General features: G+C 45.8%; 1 protein-coding gene across 4 annotated transcripts in view; it reads left to right on the top strand.

Moving 5' to 3' along the window:
- RFFL (ring finger and FYVE like domain containing E3 ubiquitin protein ligase) overlaps positions 1 to 21,605 on the top strand; it is a 799,537-nt gene that overhangs the window by 424,106 nt on the left and 353,826 nt on the right. For all 4 annotated transcript variants that reach the window (XM_069614893.1, XM_069614894.1, XM_069614896.1 and 1 more), the window contains one exon: positions 13,279 to 13,677. In XM_069614893.1, the coding sequence (XP_069470994.1) occupies positions 13,279 to 13,677 (399 nt within the window). The remainder of the gene's footprint in view (positions 1 to 13,278; positions 13,678 to 21,605) is intronic.

Raw genomic sequence — 21,605 nt, 5'->3', positions numbered from 1 at the left:
TGTTCAAGGCAGAACCCTGCAGGAAGGGTTACCAGCAATTTCATGCAACACACCCACCTTAGAGGTAATGGGAACCCTTCCCCTGGAATATCGAGACTTTCAAGAGGTATTCGAAGAATCTTGTCAAATCGATTTGATCCCTGGCTCAAAAACCCCATGCAACAGAATCTACGCCCTAACTGAGCAAGAAAATATTCATTTGAAGACCTATTTGGATAATTACCTGGCCAATGGGTCCATTCGGCCCTCTAAGTCCCCCATGGCGTCTCCTCTATTTTTCGTGCCCAAGAAGGAAGGAGACCTTCGTACCTGCATAGACTATCGTGCCCTCAACCAGATCACCATCAAGAACCGGTACCCCCTTCCACTCATCCCAGTACTGATGGATCAAGTTAAGGATGCCAAGATTTTTACTAAATTAGACCTTAGAGGAGCCTACCACTTAGTGAGAATCAAAGAAGGAGATGAATGGAAGACTGCTTCCGCACAAAATATGGATTATGCGAATATCAAGTCATGCCCTTTGGCTTATATAACGCCCCAGCAGCCTTCCAGAATTTTATGAACCATGTTTTATTTGAATTACTCGACGTCTGCACCTTTGTGTACCTGGATAACATTCTTATATACTCAAACTCGGTCCAAGAACACATAACTCATGTAAGAGAAGTCCTCCAGAAACTACAAGAACACAAGGGCTTTGTTAAATTAGAAAAATGTTACTTTCATACGCCCCCAGTGGAGTTTCTAGGATTCATATTGTCGCCCAAAGGAATCCAAATGGATAACAGAAAAGTCGAAGCAGTTCTCAATTGGCCTTCCCCTACCTCAATGAAAGGAGCCCATTAGGATTTGTACATTTTTGCAGACATTTTATTGGAGGATTTTCACAACTGGTCTACCCGATAACTTCATTGCTACGAAAACACAAGACCTTCTCCTGGACCAAAGAAGCAGAAGAGGCCTACCAGACATTGAAGAAACAATTTACCACAGCTCCTGTGTTGAGACACCCACAACCTGAGTTTCCATTTGTAGTAGAAACCGATGCATGCAGTGCTGCAATGGGAGCAGTACTATCCCAGAAAGACCCCGAAACCGGACAACTGCATCCAGTGGCCTTCTGGTCCAAGAAGTTCTCAACTGCCGAATTGAACTATAGCATCACAGACTAGGAATCACTAGCAATAAAACACCCATTCAAAGAATGGAGGCACCACTTGTTTAGGGCGCGACATACAGTTACTGTTGTAACAGATCATCGAAACTGGCAATATTTGTGCAATGCCAAAGCTCAGTCATCACAACTCCGTTGGGTGTTATTTTTTGTAGAATACGATTTTGTCATCACTCATCGCCCAGGGGTATTTAATGGCAAGGCAGATGCCCTGTCAAGGATTGGAGAAAGAGAAGGGATTCAAGGCACCACAGAACCTGTAAACCTAATCCCAGAAGAGAAGATGTTGGGAGTCACTGGATCCCCCGAAGAAGACTTGAAGGCACAAATTCTATTTAACATAACCATTTCGGAATTAGAGGCTTGGGAATCAAGAGGACCTAAGTTTAGTCTTCAAGAAGGTCTACCTTATTTCCAGGGTCAACTTTACCTACCCCATCTGGAGTTACAAAAGAAAGTTATGGCAGATTATCATTGAGCCACCTTGGAGGGTCACAGTGGGATCGCTAACGCCACGGCCAAGATCAAGAGACATTTCTGGTGGCCCACATGACGCAAGGACATCAAAGATTATATTCCAATTTGTGGAATTTGTGCTCAGAAAAAAAGTTCAAAGCAGAAACCAGCAGGACTGCTGCAACCGTTACCCGTCCCACCAGTGCCATGGCATACCATTTCTATGGACTTTTTTTTACGGAGCTACCTCCTTGTCGGGGATATAACACTATTCTAGTCGTGGTGGACTTATTTTCCAAGATGGCGCATTTCATTGCCCTTAAGGGACTTCCAACTTCCTCAGTCTTAGCAAAGGTCTTCCTGGAACAAATTGTACTTCTTCATGGATTTCCATCTACTGTGATCTCAGATAGGGGGAGCCAATTTGTATCCCAATTTTGGAGAAAATGTTGTGATTTGGCCAAGATTGTAGTGCGTCTATCTACCAGTCACCACCCACAGGCTGATCGTCAAACTGAACCATTCAGACCCTTGAACAATATCTCCAATGTCTCCTTCACTAGATAGATTGTTCTTGGGTGGATGTCCTTTGGATTGCAGAGTATGGTAATAATAAGTCGGAACATACTTCCACAGGCTATACTCTCGTCTACACTTGAACGGTTTACATCCTCGGACCTCCACTTTCGATCCCACAGAGTCTTTAGAGATGCCAGCAGTACAGAGTCACCATGATAACATTACCAGAGTACAGGAAGAAGTTATGACATTTGGCTACAGCAAAGGAGGACCAAAAGAAATTTGCAAATAGACTTCGAGAGTCATCGGAGTATAAGGTGGGAGACAAGGTTTGGTTGTCTTCCAAGTACATTGCACTCAAAGGCCCATGTCAATTCCAACCTAGATTCCTAGGCCCATTTCCGGTGGAGACTATTGTCAATCCCGCAGCAGTAAGACTAAAGTTACCTCCTCACATGCAAATCCACCCAGTTTTTCATGTCTCTTTGATCTAACCACTGAATCCAGGGACCAGATTACAGCCACCACCAAAACCCCAAATCATCAAAGGTGAACTAGAATTCATTGTAAAGGAAATTTTTGCCTCTGAGGTAAAAAGAAATTGTTCTACCTGATAGATTGGAAAGGGTTTGGTCCACAGGATAGGACTTGGGAACCTAGCTCAAACATTCATGCCCCAGACTACTCCAAAAGTTTCATCAAAACCACCCAACTAAGGCAGGACCGGAGGGTTTATCCTTGGGAGGGGTATTGGGGGAGGAGGGAAACTGTCATGATCCCAGCAAAGGAATACAGATCCCAGTTAGAAACACTAGGGAGGCAAGGAACTTCATGTCAATCAGTGGGTCAGCAGTGGCTTCAACCATGGTGCAAAAGGCATTCGCCTCACTCTTAGCATTGCACCCATAGGCTCATTGCACTTAGATTGCCTTCCCTACACTCAATATGGCCGTCGCTAAGTCCATAGTTAAATCGCAGTGCATGCTACACCTGTTGCAGAGTGAGCTACTTAAGCCCCTTTTTTCCAAGTTTTCCTCAGTCCGCTGTTATATTCGTAGTCTCTGCATCTTCTATCAGAAGTTCTGCCGCAGCATTTCTTCTCTCAGCAGCCTTCGTTCGGGGTCGCAGTACCTTCTTCCAAATGTTTTCCTTAGTAGCCTCAGCATCATCCGAAGGTATTTTCATCTACAGTTTCTCCGAAGACCTGCAAAACAAAGGTATTTAGTGAATGAATGAACTTTTAAAAGGAAAGAAAGACGAAGTTACATATGTGCTGAAGTCTCGGCAAGGCTTTTCTTCATTTTTATTCTTACCGCACTTATCTCCGAAGGCAGCTATTACTCTGTTTTCGATGAACTGACGGGATTTAATGTTTCCTCAAAACGAGTATAGTTGCAGTCATACCACAGCATCTGCCCCTTTTTAGGAACCAAGAACCTGCAAATATTAAAGAGAATTTTAGTAAGAGAGATCTCTCCAACGTAGGGAAAACTTGAAACCTGATGAACTGTATATAATTATATTTTCACCAAAAGTCTTACCCAAGATACCTCTAGAAGAGGTTTGCACATCATTCAGTTGAGAATCTGCAGACACAATGGCCCCCTCAGATTAAAAGTTACCTACCCAACGCAACCCTGTAGAATACAGGATGGAGAGCTCCACAAAACATGAGCACAGGTGAGAAGGGAGGTTTTATTCAAAGGTACACTTCATCACAGTTTCTGTTTCCGAATGTGGATTACAATAGTTGTGTATTAATTGTTGTTTCCACAGAATCAGAGCCCAGATAACAGGTCCTCTTACTGAAAAGGCATTATGCTCCCGCAGAGACCTAAGGTAAGCATTACAGAATCCCCCTTTTTTTCTTTAGGGTATACCCTCTCCATTCCCCATGCTTTTGTGGCACATTGTCGTACACCCATTTGCCCACCTAGGAAGACTCCTGGAAACAGCTTCTCCAGCATGAGGTCTGGCATGGATCAAATGCTCATGAATATTCCCTGTCGTCATGCTGGGAATCCTGGGTAAAAGAAAAAACTGGCCACTGTTCCCCGAGTCATACTGCCCCATCCAATGACAGTCCATTTGTAGCCATCTTCAGATTTTTACCGCACGCTTCAGTGTTAGGCGTCCGTAGGTTTTCTCTGCAAGCTACTTCTATGTGTTTTCAACAGAAAAAGGTTCTGTTTTTGATCCAAAAGAGCCTGTGTGCTCTTCTCTCCATCTGCCGACAGCGGGGATCCGTTGGTGAATTTTTGCGCCCTTCAAGGGCGAAGATCATTTAAGTTTCCACAAGGCCATCGGGCCTACTTTGCGCCCTCCGACCATGATGGAGGAGAAGGAAGGAAGATCACTCTTCAAGTCCTGCACCAAGTGCGGTATACGGATTGTGTTTGTTGAAGACCAGCACCTGCAATGCCTCTACTGCCTGCATCCAGACCACAAGGAAGGAGAATGTGAGATATTCCTCGGTTTCTCCAAGAAGATGATGAAAAATAGGCACAGTAGACTGGCGGCATGGCTGAATGGCAAGGCCTCTGCTCTGTGCTCCGAGCAGGGTCATGCCTCACCCAGGACCGGCCGGTCAGAGGAGCGCTCTTCTAAGTATTTTGGGGGCACCTCATTCGATGGGCCAAGAACTGTAAGTCCGGTTCCACCGAGTCGCCGCAGAAGCGGGTCCCGTGGTGGACAGGGCACGATTGACGTCACCCTCCGCCTCCATTGATGGCTGGTAATGGAGTACTTCCTCCTCGAAAAGGAAATCGTCCAACCCGGCTAAACTGTGGGAGAAGCCTGAGAAGCCACGGATGGTGGAGAAGACCGAAATGCCCAAGAAGGCCCAATCGGCACAGGATAAGTCTTCATTGACTATGTTGGTGGCGGCTGCTCTCACGAAGGCTAAGGAGGCTGACCCGGTGAAGATAGCCCCCGCAGCACAGAAGGTAAACCTGTCCCCGAGGCGCGAAACAGCTAGTGACTTTGGCAAAGTCTGCTGGCATGCCGGAAAAGGGGACACCGTCTTAGAACCTGGTTCTGGCCCCTCAGGGTGGAAAAAAGGGGGGGCAAGGGGGCCCCGGATTTGTCCCAGACAGTGGCTCAAAACAATGAAGTTTCGTCCATGGGCGATGAGCACATGGAGTCCTTACACATGGTCCACAAGGACGTGGAAGAGGAGGACAACGACAGCGCAGGGCCTAGTGTTCCGATCACGCCAGCTCATCCGAGGGATTTGTCTCTGGACATCCTGTCGACCCTCCACACGTTGGTGTTGGAGATCCAGAAGAGGATTGCACAGGGCCCGGCTCCAATGGTCCTCCAGGCCCCCGATCAACCGCCAGCGAAGCGGAAGAGTCATCCAACATGTCCATTTCATCCTCCACATCCGCATTGGGCCCCCTCTACCCCAGCAGACCCAGCACAGGGACAGATATGGCCACAATGGATGACAAGATCATTGCAGCGGGATGGCGGCTCCCCACCGCCTAGGGCGTCCCCACCAGATGAGATGGGGTCGTTCCATTCCATGGTCGCCAGAGCCTCCGAGCTATTCCAGCTTGTGCCTGAAGAAACCATGAAGGAGGGTTTCCTATACCAGAGGCGCGGTGGCCAAGAGGAAGACAATCATGGCAGTGCCCCTTCTGGGCGACGTGTGGGAGGAGGGCCTGGCCCTCTTGAAGAACCCTTGCACGGCTCCGGCCAAACGGGATAGGCCGGAGAAGAAGTATCGGGTGCCGGAATCTGCACCCAAGTGCCTGAGGTCGCAACTATCGCTGGATTCAGTGGTTTCAGGCCTGCGAGGAAACGGTTGGATAACCTGTCCTCCTCTTCAGTCCCGCCTGACAGCGAGGGGAAGAAGGTAGACGCCATGAGAAGGAAGTGATTTATACCGCGGCGTCCACCATCAAGGCGGCCAATGCACTGGCGATGCTAGCCAGGTACGACAGGGAGCTGTGGTGCAAGCTAGGACCGATTTTGGAGTTCCTCCCCGATGACAAGATGGCGGCAATCGCTCTCTTCGAGGAAGGGGATATAGCGTCGGATCACGCCATCACAGTGGTTCTGGACATTGCTGACACAGGGTTTGCGGCAGATGGGCAACAGTGTATTCCTTCATCGCCAAGGCTAGATGAAGGCCACGAATTTCTACCAGGAAGTCCAAGCAAGGGTGCTAGACGTGCCTTTCGACAGAGATAACCTTTTCGGGAAGGTCGTCGACGAGTCCCTTCAGGCCATCAAGGCGAATGCAGAGACAGCCCGTTCCCTGGGCACCCTCCAGTAGCACTGTTCTTCCCTTCGCTCCTCCGGAGGAAAGTCGAGAAGGTCGTCAAAAGGTTTCTCCTCATCGTATCGTCAGCCTTCCAGGTCCACTCCAGGTCCACGACTCAAGCCTACAGAGGCTGTTCCTAGGCATACAGTGGAGGACCGCGTCGCCGTCACCCACAAGGCAGGATGCCGGCACCGAAGCACACCTGAAACGGCCAGGACGTCGGATCCCCACCCGTGCACCCCAGTGGGAGGCCGACGGACGAGGTTAGTCAGCGTGTGGGAAAAGATCACAAACCGACAGATGGGTGCTGGACGCTCTCAAGGACATACTCTGGAGTTTCAGCGCAGGTGTCTGGATCCCTGCAGTGACTCGTCAGGAGCAACACATCCCTCAGTTAATGGAGTAGGTACATGCTGCGAAAGAAAGGGGCACTAGAGCTAGTTTCCCAGCGACTCTGGGGGTCCTGACTTTATTCCAGTCCCAAATATTCAGTATGGTCACGTTGCAGCACATGCTCGGCCAACTGGAAAAAGACTTCTTGAGGTCGCTGGACCTGGAGGATGCTTACTTCCCTGTCCCCATTCACAGGAAACACCTGTCTATGCTTCGTAGTGCAGGGACAGCACTACCAGTTCAAGGCCTTACTTTCGGATTGAAGTCGGCCCCCAGAGTGTTCACAAAGTGTCTGGCACCGTTGGTGGCCCATCTGCATCTACGGGGTATACACGTATACCCGTACCTCGATGACTGGCTCATCCGGGCCCGCTCGAGAGAGTTGGCTGTCAGACACACAGAGACGACCGTCCAGCTGCTGACGGATCTGGGATTGTCCATCAACTATTCAAAGTCCTGCTTGACACCATCGCAGAACGCGCTGTTCCTAGGAGCCAGACTCAATACGGTGTCCTGCCTGGCATCAACCTTGGAGGAGAGTGTAGTGGCCATTCAAGGAAAAGTGCAGGGGCTGTCATCTGTAAAGACTGCCACTGTGCGTCGTTGCTCAGCAAGATGTCATCCTGCATATACCTTATCTGGCTCTGCAGGTTACAAATGCGAGTTCTTCAGGAGTTCCTGGGCGCACGCTGGATACAGGTGTCTGGAAGTTTTGTGGTGAAGATCCCGCTGGACGAGGAATTGCGTCGAGCGAGAAGGTGGTGGGGCATCTGCTCCAACATCGCCCCAGTTTCAAACCCCAACCCCCCCGATACCAGGACACAGTCACCACAGACACTTCCCTGGAAGGTTGGGGAGCACACACTGGGCGTCTTCATGCCAGAGGCTTTTGGCTGCCGGAGGAGAAGGATCTCCATATCAACATCCTGGAGCTACGAGGGGTGTACTGGGCCCTCCAGTCATTCCTTCCAACTCTGAAGGGCAAGGTGTTGAGGATCCTCACAGACAACACCACCACAATGTACTACATCAGGAAGCAGGGGGGCGCTCAATCTCCAGCGCTCTCCAAAGAAGTGCAGGACATGTGGCGCTGGGCAGTCGGACAAGAGATGTTCTTTGTTCCTCTTCACCTAGCGGGAGTCGAGAACACCATTACAGACTCCATCAGTAGGGAATTGCGCTCCTGCCATGAGTGGGAGCTTCGGCAGGACCAGGTGGACCTCATCTTCAAGTGGGGCAGGCCCCAGATCGATCTGTGTGATAACGGCGAACTTCAAATGGCAAAAGTTTGCCAGCAGATTCCACCAACCGAGGAGCCTGGGGGACACGTTCTCATTCCCGTGGCAAGGCCTGTTTCTATATGCGTTTCCTCCGTTGCCTCTCCTGCTTCGAGTCATCAAGGCACTCAGGCGGTGCCAATGCAGGATGATGCTCATTGCTCCGGCCTGGCCGAGGCAGATTTGGTACCCAGACCTTCTCAACCTTTCAAGCTGCTGGATGGTTCCGGCTCGTCTCTCCTGATAGGGGGTATATGCAATCCTTTACCATGACCCAGGATCGCTCAACCTGTGGGCTTGGCACCTGCGGCCCTAGAGTTTGGAGGATATGAGTTGCCTGCAGACTGTAGGGAGGTCCTCATCAGGGCGTTGTCGTCTTTGAAGTGCTACGGTCACAAGTGGATGTGTTTCACTATGTGGTACCTGTCTCAGAAGATTACCCCTCTGAGGGTCACGGCCCGCAGATTCTTCCATACTTGCTATTCTCGGCCAAGGCCAGACTGGCGCACGCCTCTATCAAGGTGCATGTGGGCAGCTATCTCCCACTACACCCGGTCTCCAGGAAGACCTTCACTTTGAGGAACTCCCTAGTCGGTGACTGGTCCGATCTTTCCCTCTGGTGAAGGATCCTGCCGTGGTGTGGGAACTTCATGTGATGCTGACGAGGCTCATTGTTGGGCCCCCTTCGAGCCTATGCATCAGGCTCCTCTCAAGTTCCTCTCATGGAAAACTGCTTTTCTTGTGGCCATCACCTCTGCCAGAAGGGTTGGTTGAGATCTAGGCCCTATCCTGCAAACGGCCATATCTGACTTTCCACGAATCGAGGGTGGTGCTGCGACGAATCACTCTTTCATACCCAAGGTTCCCTTGGAATTCCACCTCAACAAACCTTTGGTGTTACCTGTTTTTTTTCTCAAAGCCTTCGTCACCGGCTGAAAGGGCCTTTCACTCGCTGAACGTCAGGCCCTGAAATTCTACCTGACACGAACAAAGAATTTTCGTAAGACGTCTCAACTGTTCATGAACTTTGGTCCTGTGAACCATGGGAAGGCCTTGTCCAAGGCTTCCATCTCAAGGTGTCTCTCCAGCTGCATCACGTACTGTCATCGGTTGGTGAACAGACCGCTGCCCGGCCGTCCAAAAGCCCACTCCACCAGAGCGATTTCTGCGATTACGGCGTTCCTGTCTGGTGTGCCCCTGCTGGACATCTGCAGTGCGGTTATGTGGAGGTCCACGCACACCTTCACGAAATTCTACTGCATCGACAGGGATTCCAGGGAGGAGTCTAGAGTCAGCCAAGTCGTGCTACACAACGTGTTCGCTTGAGGCGAGTCTGTTCCCGAGGTAAGAATTGATTGCTTCTGTTGAGCCTTGCCACCTCCTGTGGTTGTGTAATGTTGTACTGCTATGTATTCGTTATTCATGAGCATGTGAATCCATGCCAGACCCCATGCTGGAAAAGGAGCAAGTTACTTACCTGCAACTATTGTTCTCCAGCATGGGTCTGGCATGGATTCACATGCGAACCCTCCCTCCGTCCCCTCTGCGTCTCTTCTTGGTCATACTGCCACTTTACGTGCTTACCAAATCTGAAGATGGCTGCTAGAGGAGGCGCTTTGGGAGAGGCCTGTCATTGGATGGGGGTAGTATGACCCAGAGGACAGTGATTAGTTTGAAGGAGAAATACAGTTTGTAAGTGAAACTTTTTTCTTTCACAGAGGATTCCCAGCCTGACTGGGGATATTTATGAGCATGCCAGACCCATTCTGGAGAACAATAGTTACAGGTAAGTAACTTTTTCCTTTCCCATACTTTGCATACAAGTCATCAAGAACTGACTTGCCTTTCAAGATCACTGATAACACTGTCCCAGACTTTGCTTACCAGGTTACCATACAAGTTACCAAGAACGGACTCGTATTTCCCTAAATGCAAAAGTACCATGACCAAGATGAACCGAGTAACGGGGGACAAGAACACAAGCAGCACTCTAGCTGTTTCCGGAACATGCCTGATGCTGGGAGATTTAAACCGGCGAGAACTCTAGTCTTTTCAGTATCGACCGAGTGACTGCAGCACTGGTGCGAGGTCCGTGGAGCCAACTGGCTCACCGAAGATACAAATGAGAGCTCACAGAAGGGTAAGGTACGCAGCGAGGATGCATAAAGCAGGAGAAAGGCTCCAGAGTGTTTGCAGGTCCCATAAAGCAACCTCCACACCGCCCGAGCCTTGAAGTACGCTGAACCGCGAGAGACTCAAGCTGCAACACAGAGGCGGGGGAATGGAGCGGAACGCCGAAGAGCCACCACCGGCTTATTGCAGGAGAACTTGCACGCGCCAGGAAGAGCCGGTAAGTCCACCCAAGGGAAGCGGGGGGCCCTGGGGTGTATTGCCAACCCTGCGGAAAGGAAATAACAGTGAATGCAATGTATATGAAAGAACGAGCAAGTGAATGCTGCTTAATGAGACAGAACGAAGTAAATACAAGAGGCTGTCAAGTTTCTAAATGTGCAAAGTGCATATATAAGGGAATCCCTGGCAGGATAGTATACCAGGCAGATTTAAGACGGAACAAAACAAACATAGAAGACTATCAAGTTTGTAAATGTGCACATATAAAGAAAGCCGTGCCGGGAGATTACACCAGGTAGACACAAGAACATACCTCTGAGAAAAGCTCTGGCAGGAGAATATACTAGGCAGGTTAAAGTTGCAAGAGGAAAGCCCTGGCAAGAGAAAGTACCAGGCAGATTCAAGCCGTAAAAGAAAAGTCCTGGCAAGGTAATCTACCAGGCATATTCAAGTCAGAAGAGAAAAGCCCTGTTAGAAGAGTATACCAGGCAGTTACAAGTGTGTTCATGTAAGAAAGTCCTGGCAGGAGAGTATACCAGGTGGATGCAAGCTGCAAGTGTGTTCATATAAAAATCCCTGATAGGAAAGCACACCAGGCAAGGCCAAGTTGAACAGTGTGTTTAAAATGCATCCTCTAAAGAGTTGTGTTGTTGATCAAGAGAACCTTATGCAACTGCTATTCTTGGAAGTATAAAACAGAGTGAAGAGAAATCCAGGGGATGGGAACAGCCCTCTGGAACAAGGAACTCTATCCTTCTGAAACTTTTATGTTGGAGTTTCTTTTTTTGTACATTTGTACACTACTCAAGGGAAAATAAATTTCCCTTTCACCTTAGATTTGATTTTTAGAATGTGAGGGCCAAAATAGAACTTTAGACTAAGGGCGTTTTTGCTTTCGAAATGTTCACATCCGACAGACACTTAGTTTTGCTTGAGGTAGCGAAACACCACTTGGCGTAGGGACCAGGGCATTTACCAAACCCCTTTTTTGCTGGATCGGTCTACCCAGCCTGAGTGAGGGATGACTGCAGGCAGAGTCAGAGGCCGTTCTCCTGGTGTCATCGAGCCATGCCTCTAACCTGCAGTGGTGGTCTCAGAGCACTTTATTTGAAAACATCGGGCAGATGGAACAGCCCTTGATGTTGTGCGTCGGGTGCAGATAGTAGAAGTTGTCATGGAGGTCTTCCATGTACACATGTTCAGGCCGCATCTGGCACAGGCCTTGAAGAGGCTCTTCCTCTTGGTCTTCGCAATGCTGGATATATAGGCCTCCCGGACAGAGACGAGAATCCCCTCCAAGGGGCGTCAGCCACTGGAACAGGTGCAAACCCCAGATATCGCCAGACTTAGGATTCCAGAAACGGCTGTAAAAAAGAAAACAAAATCAAGACAGAATTGAACAAATGTCGAATATATCAAGAAACATTTAACATGCAGTAAAAAAAAATGTGAAGATGGCCCCTACGGGCAAAGGGAGCCCTTTCCATTGGCTGTGGTTAATAGGACCCAATACACTGGAGCACTAAAGAGACTGAAATTCCAGTTTGAAAATTAAGCTGCTCTTTTACTGAGGATTCCCAGCCTGACAGGGAATTGTCATGCAGCATGTGAATCTATGAAAGATTCCAATGCCGGAGAACAGTAGTTGCAGGTAAGTAATTTTAGTCCTCATCACTCCATGCCTGCACAGCACCATTCTAGCCAGTGCCTGTCTCTTTCTCGCATAGGATCTCCAATATCAGCAGCCTTGACAACAGGACAACCAGCGGATACCCCGAGGGGAAGATAGCTGACACGGAAGAGGCAGAAAAGAGTTGCCTCTTTGAAACCCACTTCAGTTTCAACATCAGCATGACTTGGAGAGCAAAGCACTGCAGATGAAACTACACTCCCGGGGAGAACGGCCTGCTCCAACACAATGCCAGAGCAAGTCGGCATGCAGACTATCCAGCAAGACTTGCTTGCTCATAAACGTTGGCTGTTCAGTCACACTAGTCAAGCCAGCATTTTCCACCAGCTAGGAAACGATCACACCATTTGGGACATTGACTATTTTGGGCAGCCATTGCTTGAAATTTGTGGACCCTCGCATGTAAGAGAGGCAGGGCTTAAGACCGCTCTTCAATGTTTCTCTGCATGTAGCACCTTCCCTAGGGAAAGAAAAGGCAGTGGGTGGCCCAGGGTTCTGAGTGTCTGAAAGACACAACCTATAGCTTACATCACATAAGTTATAAGTCCATGTATAAATTTGTAATTCTGTATCTCTACTATGACAATTGTGTATGCTGAGGATTTCCAGCCCGACGATGGAGAATTATACAAGCATGTACATCTACGAAAGGTGCCAATTCTGGAATAGTAAGATTACATGTATGCAATTAATTTATTCACCCCTCCATGGTACGAGTGTTCATGCCATCCTGCTCATGTTTCCTAAAAGAAGAACCTAGTTAAGCCAGGTAGATTTTCTGCCATTGAAAGGGCAAGGGTTCTGTAGGGGCTTAGAGATGTCAGTAGACTGGAAATTAATTGGTTAAAGGTATTTCTTCAAACTTCACCTAAAGGTGAATAATTCAATCAACTACGGGTTTGTAAGTGATTCTTTTTTTTTTTTTTAGTCATTCACTTAGCTGTCTTTTGTAGGACTAAAATGACATACATTCTTAACAGTATGCTTTTAAGTGTTTGTAAAATCCCATCCACATTAAAATGTTGTGATTTAAGATGATTCAAATGCTTTTGTCTCTTGATGTTATGTAGTTTTTTCTTGTTTTTAAGCCGAAAGAGATGGATAAACTATAATAATGCTTTATTTGCACATTTGCTCAAAACAGCACAGCTGCATTGACTGTGGAAAGAATTTTTGCAATTTATGCTCCAGCCAGCCTATTGGAGGACCCAGATTATGCTGCCTCTGCCTGCGTTTCCGAACCACAACGTTTGTGCGAGTAGAACTAATGAAGATGAAAGTGAAGGATCTTCGGGATTACCTATCTCTGCATGATGTATCAACTGAGATGTGCCGTGAGAAAGAAGATCTTGTAGAGCTGGTGCTGAGCCAGCCGCACGTACCACCGGCAGAACCAAGGACACCGTCTCCCTTACTTAACCCAGGCGTATTAGAAGAGAACCCTCTTCCAACACAGACTTATCCTGCCAGGAGATTTGCAAGAAGTGTATCATCTTTCACAGACGCCGAGAGGCTTTCCAATGCAACAACGGTGCACTCGCAGGTAAGGGAGATACACATTGTTAGTTTGATAGTAGATTGTGGGAGGTGTAGTAGTAGTAGAGGTAGCATCAATTGGACTTCCTTGTACTGTACACAGTTTAAGAATATGAGATTAGACTACTAGAGAATGAACAGGAAAGGGAAACCACTTACTATGTTTTCCCTCTAAATGTGGACAGTTGTTGTTGGGAGAAAAGCAGCAAGAAGTGATCTGAAAAGTGAAACCCCACCTCATAGAGCAATACCACTTTATGACCATGCACTGTGAGTGATCATCTTGAAAACGTAAATTTCAAAGTAAAACATTGAGAAACAGTAGTGAAAAACAAACTTGTTGCTTAAGTGTGTGCAAGATAATCACTTAAACCCCAACCAGCGCTGTCATTTGATTCAATCTAACAGTGTGAGCAAAAGATTAGGTAAAAACCCAATCATACAGCCGCTTTCTGAAATCCCAAACTGGGTTTTGTGTTAGTTATAATTTTACTATGTACAATTCTTGTGATCCAATCTTGGAAAAAATTCGAAAGTCAAATATATAGTGGTTTTTCAATGTTGATTTTATCCATCAAGTAGAACATTTTTAAAGAAAGGAGTGACAAGTAGCCACTAATAATGTTCTTCGTGAGGAAGAAATTGCCATAAATCACTTCATACGTAGACTTATATTGTGCCAATGCATTTCGGAATACAACAAATTCCTTCATCAGGGCAAGTCTAAAACATAACATTTAAATGCAATTGTGCCAACCATCCCATGGTTAATATCCATATAAAATAAATCCCATATTTAGAACAACGTAAGTATATAAACATCAACATGAACAGTCATCATCCAAATAGTTGAAAAAATATGAAGGTAAACACATACCCGACAATGTAATGAGCAGGATCAGAAGGCAGGTCAAAAAATAAAAGAAGCAAATCAGATCAGTACAAAGGTAAGTAAAGACGTTCTATAACAAAATGGAGGGAATTGGGTCCATTACCTGATGTAGGTGAGTAATGGCGAAATCTATGTTTCAGAGGCCAGGCTGCTTCACCGTGTGCGGCGAGCAGGTACTGTAAATGGTAAAGTAAATATATATGAAGAACCTATCCAAAATGTAGCTAACCGCTTAAAGAGAGAACAAGCGTGGATTGTAGCTTACCATATGTAGAGAACGGAGCGGAGAAGTTTTCTCTGCGTCTGCCGAAAGCAGACTGTCCTCGTTGCATCGGCGCGTTGCCGAGCAACCTGGTTTTATAAGACACGTGATTAAAGGCAGAATGTCCTCCTTGCATCGGCGCGTTGCCGAGCAACCTAGTTGTGTAAGACACGTGATCACGGCTTCATGAAGAAGAGCACGAGCCGCGATCCGTGTCTGTGAACAGGTTAATGAGCTTGAATATGATAAAAATACCTAATTTGAGGACCTCCTGGGTTAGTAATGATAAAAGTCATCACCTAAAAATCAAAAAGGAATTGGTAGTCTGTCATCCATGGACATAGAAAAAATACTAAGAATGAATGAACTCAATTGGATAGCAGTAATGGCTGTTTCATGAACACCTCAGATAAGGCTATGTTGTTATGAACGTGCCTAAATTGGATGAATAGAGCCTAGGGAACAACCCTATGGCTGTACCTTATATTGATAGTATGTGCCCTAATGCCGCTAGTGGTGTCGTCCTGACAGACAGCACCTCGGGTCCTGGAGGAGAACTCCAGGATGCGCAGCATGCAGGACATTTTAAACATGGGAAACATCTCTTATTCATATACATTCGAGTGACCCTCAACATTCAGGTCATATGTGTACTGGTGTCAATCTAAACCAAACGATGCAAAATACAAAAAGAAATACAATAAAAGAAAACAATTAGAGAAAACAGTGAATGTTGATCTCCGCATTTAATCCATTGGGTGCCAGGCTGCCAAGTTTGTCAATCCAATATGTCTCTCTGCGATTCAAACGTTGGCATAAATCCTCATGAGGGCTATTCTTGATTAGAACTTCCAAAATCATGAATTTTATTTGTGACACGTTATGTCCATTGGCCATCCAATGCCGTGCCACTGCTGAATTGATGTTTGCATTGCGAATACAGGATCGGTGTTCACCCCACCTCAACTTGGCTGTTCGGGTTCACTGTCCCACCATGGGATGGTTGGCACAATTGCATTTAAATGTTATGTTATAGACTTGCCCTGATGAAGGAATTTGTTGTATTCTGAAATGCATTGGCACAATATAAGTCTACGTATGAAGTGATTTATGGCAATTTCTTCCTCACGAAGAACATTATTAGTGGCTACTTGTCACTCCTTTCTTTAAAAATTTTCTACTTGATGGATAAAATCAACATTGAAAAACCACTATATATTTGACTTTCGAATTTTTTCCAAGATTTGATCACAGGAATTGTACATAGTAAAATTATAACTAACACAAAACCCAGTTTGGGATTTCAGAGATCGGCTGTATGATTGGGTTTTTACCTAATCTTTTGCTCTTACTGTTTTTCTGGGTTTGGGTGTCTCCAGGCCTTTTTCAGATAGCTCCTGTACATAGGACCTAACTTCCTAAAAAAGACTCATTACACCAGAGACCTTTGAGAATGCCAGAAAGATTCAATACCCCTGTGGTGCCCACTCAAATTTGCTTCCTGCTTTTTTTCAATCTAACAGTGTACCAGGAAGACATCCACTGTTGAACACTGCGTTCCTATCCCACCATGTCCCATTTTGTTTTCCTTTTCCCCATACCCTATTCTCCCATCATATTTTGTTGCCTCTTTTTCTGTCTCAAATCTGTAATGCCTAGAAGTCATTCTACATGGAGTGTGACCAAACTGCAAATCCTTTCAAAGCATGTGACAGTTGGCACTGAAAATGTACCTGCAAGACAAAGTACTGTTGCAAATAGTTAGAAAATGAAGGGGAGCCTAGTAGATGTCCTGTTTTTGTCCTAAACCTTATTTGCCGATGCATTAGGGGGATTGTGTGGATTTTTGCTTTACATGTCTTCTATATTCCTTGCTTACTGTAGGTAGCAAAATCACAAGTTCTATTGCATGGTTGTACATTTTGCCCTCACTGTTTTTCAATGTTTACTTTAGTTGTATTTGGCATTCAATGTTTTGCTTCTGAAGCTCGAGTCGTCATCATATAAGCCACCTATGCCAGGATGCTGTTAGTGAATATACCTTCTTGCACTTAGTTTTTCAGACCCCAGATGGGACTCCCTATCTTGGGTTTTGCTTTGGTTCTCCAAACATTGTCCCTCCTCCCCATTTCCTTTAGACAAGGCCCCATGAGTATGCCATTAGCAGCCAAAGAATACTTTTTACAGAACGCAGGATTTGACCCATAACAGGCTGCCTATGTGCCAATCAGATGTAGCATTTTGCCTCGATAAGGGGTGGGGGGACTCTCACCTTAGTTGATTCACCTTTGGACTTCAAGACCATAAGGTTTCACCCGACATTCTGATATGTGATAGTCTATTCCAAAGTCATCTGTCATTCAGGTGAAGGAAAAACGCTCCAAAAAAAGAAAAAGGTTAGCTCTTCTCCCTACCCATCCCAAGGGCACATTTGGGGTGCAACCACTGAAAGATGTACTGCAACTGTGGCACTGTCATCCAGGACCTTGCTGCTGGAGGTGACGGAACCTGCGCAAGAGCCCTCTATGGATTCTGAGGTTCCCCACCTTCTTTAAAACCTGCAAGCCATTGCCATTGCTGAGCAGCACTGTGGTGTTGGAACCCTTCGCCACCTCATCTTGACCTCAGCTCAGTGCTGAAAGTGCCCAATCTCCCGGTTCGACAGAGAAAACCCTGGCTAGAAACTATTGAGTACTAAAGACAAGAAAGAACATACTGTGTTTGAAGCGGCCCTAGTGACTAAGCCCCCAAGCTCCCCCCACAAACTAACTTTTTAGGCCTATTAATTTCTGCTGATATCTTTGCCAGTGCATCGACCTCAAATGCCCCTATAGACGCGCATCCGAAGTGCATTGAAGTGTGGCGTTGTGGTGGAGCCCCTGCATACTCATTGCCTGGCTGACATTCTTTGCTGACTTCTAATAACTTATCAAGGCTGTAAGGACGAGAGGAAGCGCCTTGTCGCCGCCTGCCCGAAACACGGACTGTTTACCAACGTAAATACTAATGAACTTTTTTCCTGGAAACACTCTGCTCGAGAAGTGAGTTGGATTGATCACAGTAGGCTGGACTGGGCTCCAAGGGCTGGAGTGTTACTAGTGGGCTAGACTGTGCTAGAAAATTGTTTGTAGCAACTGTGATTGGCCACGTTTAGCTATCTCAAGCCTTACGTGCTTCTTTCTTTTCTTCTTTTTGCGTAGAATCGGTGCATGCTTTAGCATAGCCCCTCGATTACCTAGCAGACTACAAAACCTTCGGTGCACGCGCATCTCGCGCGTGCATCCGAAGTGCATTGAAGAGTGGTGTTTTGGGTGTGAGGGCGAATTAGCTGATCCTGCTGAACACGGCTGGTAGATTAGCACTTTGGGCCTCACGCTATTTTTGATTTTGTGTATTTAAACACTTTATTCGTTTTATGCGGTTAGATGGCTAGTTGGCTGAGGAGCGGGAGGTGTACCGAGCAGGTACCCTCCCAGCTTGATATCCATAACTCTGACACTAGTTCCCCAAAATTCCACTCAAATGGTCACACTGATATACATGCTAATGCAATCATTAATTCAGACTTTCACTTAGTCGAGGAAGAATCATTTCTTCCTCCGAGTAAAGGACCCATTAATAATCACGATAAGATCGGAGGGTTGCCATTCATGGAATCGTTAGCATCCACTACTAATCCTGTGACTCATTTGGTCAAAGATAACATAACAGATGGCCACACGGTTCATTCGGCCCAGGAACTTACAGATGTAGAACTGAGAGCTTTGCCCTTTCTACCGGAAGTTTTGTCCGGTCGATCGTGCAATGCGGATATGTCTACTATTCCTGCTAATAATAGGGATCCAGCATCGGAATCTGTTGAATTCAGCTTTAGTGCGATGGAGGAATTAGATAAATGAGTACGTTTATCAATTGGCCTTCTGACTCCGCTAATTCCACGTTTACGCAGAAACTTTGCCATGAATCATGGAATGGGGAGTCCCCCTTGCATGAAGAAAGTAAAAATGGGAGGGGAGAGGAAGAAGCTTCTGTTGGCGAAATCCTGAATCGGGCGCATGGCGATGCCGTTAACCCTCAGCTTTTTGAAAGCGCAGCAACTAACAATGACTTGTTCAATGGTGCAGCCAGTATGAATCTTTCTTCTACCCCGGTTGATCAGGGATCTCAAAATAACACATACATTTCCAGTAATAATTTGTATCCTTGATTTATTGGATAAAGGTCATGATGTCACTCATTTGGAACTGCGTGACATCAAGTACTCTATTAATGATATGGTGTCCAAAATGAACAAGTTGGAGGGGTTTGTTTTGGCTAGGGAATCTTGCTGGTTGGTGGGTGATGGGCCAGCCTTGGTGAAGTCTAGCACCACACATGACCAAGGTTCCCAATGGACCGAAGAGCCTTCTATGGACTCCCATGGAACTTTGTCAATTAACCGCCATGGTTACCAGAAACAAGACCAAAGTTTAACTTCAGTGATTCATTGGTGGCCTTGGCTAACAAATTTAAATCTATGAACATCGCCATTTCTGAGTTGTGATCTATCTTAGAGCCAACTAATGTTAATGTAACTACTCATTCAGTACCTCAGATAAAGGAGCTCTTAGATAGCCCCACAGCGTTAACCAATATAATTGACCAACAAACCATCGAAGATACTATTGGTGAACAAGAAAAGGCCGGCTTTTTGTAGCGGCGATGTCATAAACCGCTGCGTGCAGGAAAAAAAAGGAGATCCGCAAATGAAAAACTTAAACAAAATAAAGTCTAATGCATCCAATGATCAAACCGGGATACTTGTCCTTAATGACTCTCTTACCATTGTAGGTGATGAGGCACCAATTGATCTTGAGCAACCTACTAAGGAATGTTAATCTCATTTATGTATTAAGGGAGGTAATAAATTAGAGCTGAGCAATGACAAAGCAATTGAGTCACTGAACCACAGGCCCATCACTGACTTTTTCCAATTATAATGGTGCAGTGGGAAAAAAAATTAGATAATGAGCCGTTGGAGGCATTTGAATAAATGCAAACAACATTATCCAACTACTTTCCGATGGAAATCAGGAAATGTACATCTAAGATTGTTCATGCTAAGGGGGTAACTGGGTCCATGGATATCGGCATCAATCCAAATGCTACTCATAATGTTTCTTTGTATTCAGAGATTTGTTTGCAGCAGAATCTGAGCTCATTAACCCTGCTTTGCCAGGGCCAATTGATTCAGTTATAATGGGCAATGGCAAATGTAGAGAACTTAAGCTACCCATTCTTACCACCAACCATGTGCACGGAAATGTGTCAAGATGTAATTGCGGTACCCTCCTTGAATTCACGGATTATTGCAAATTCTAATTCAAATGGGAACGATGTATTTAATTCTAAGGGCACCACTAACTTAAAGATGAGTAATGGATCCGACCTGTGTTTTATCAATCTTAAGGATCATTCGCAAGGTTATAACTTGGTTGATCTAGAGAAAGCCTTTAAGGAGGGCGTATTGACATTGGATACCATAAACAAACTATTACACTTTAATACACAAGGCACTCTGCCTCTTGATACACAATACACTAGGATTGCCCCTGCTATATGTAAGCAGGCTGACTCTGGAGCTCATTAATTGTCAATTGCAATGGGTAATATATCTGCGGAAGGGAGCCATCTCAACATTGGACCCCAAAATGATAAGGGAGCTGGGCAGAAACCAATAGCTTCCAAAGTGTCAGATGTCTCTGTTGAGCCTATACAAAGTAATGGTATCAATATAATTGGGCTTGATGGTCGTCCTGAAATTATGGGTAAAGCCAGAATCAATCGCAGATTTTTACTTCATTTGCTCTATTCTATTCCATTTCTAAGAATTTTAACATCTAAAGATTTTTCAAAAATATTATTGGCAATAACAACTACAGAATGACAAGTCATCTTCATTCTAAACATGTCTTAAAATTAATTTCGTCTTATAGAAGGGAATTGTTTGATTTAGGCTTCACACTCCATACATTTAGCGATGTGATTGTTGCTGAGGAATTTTTACAATTTCAGTTGGCTAATCAAGAAATGGCGGGAGGGCCGCAAAATGGGGAGCCCGGTTGTACCCGTGAGGAGAAGCTATGTATTTCTCAGCTGCTCTCCATTGCTAGAAATGCCAAAGAATTATCATGGATTGAGCCATTACTGAAAACAAACTTTGCTGCCAAACATGATATGAGCACGACCTAGCTTGCAAACAAGGAGAAATTTCTTGGAATTCTTGTGGTTACTCAAATATACTAAGTTGGTTTTCTTCCCTCTCACTTGCCAAACTTCCAGCATTTTTGCTTTTTCAGGAAACAATGAAAACAGATTCTCTTGTTCTTCCTGGTTATCATACTTATTGTTCATATGCCAGAAGAGGACAAGAGGGCTGCCCCTTTGGTGGACTTGCAGTTTCCATAAACAACACTCTTGAATGTCATGCCATGGTTGTGCACTCCTCCGTTCATCTATTGGCAGCTTTTGTGAAGTTAAAGCACTATGCAGTTAATCCTTTATTGTTCATTAGTCTTTACTGGAATCCTTTAAGGTATGAAATAGGTGAGATATTGGACGATATTGATTTGTGTTTAGAGAATACTTACATACGCAGTCTGAATTTTGATTGTATAATAGGGGGTGACTAACTCGATTTGTAATGCTGGATTAGATGAAATCGACAAAGTTCACATGGCTGTGAATAAGCGGGCAGGGGTCAGGGGTGTACACTGGAGATCGTATTTTGATGATTGGGAAA

This window comes from Ambystoma mexicanum, chromosome 9 (assembly GCF_040938575.1).
Source record: "Ambystoma mexicanum isolate Mex_15411 chromosome 9, UKY_AmexF1_1, whole genome shotgun sequence".
In the NCBI taxonomy this organism is placed as follows: Eukaryota; Metazoa; Chordata; class Amphibia; order Caudata; family Ambystomatidae; genus Ambystoma; species Ambystoma mexicanum.
The sequence above is the reverse complement of the archived record's forward strand: the minus strand, read 5'-3'. Positions and strand labels throughout refer to the sequence as shown.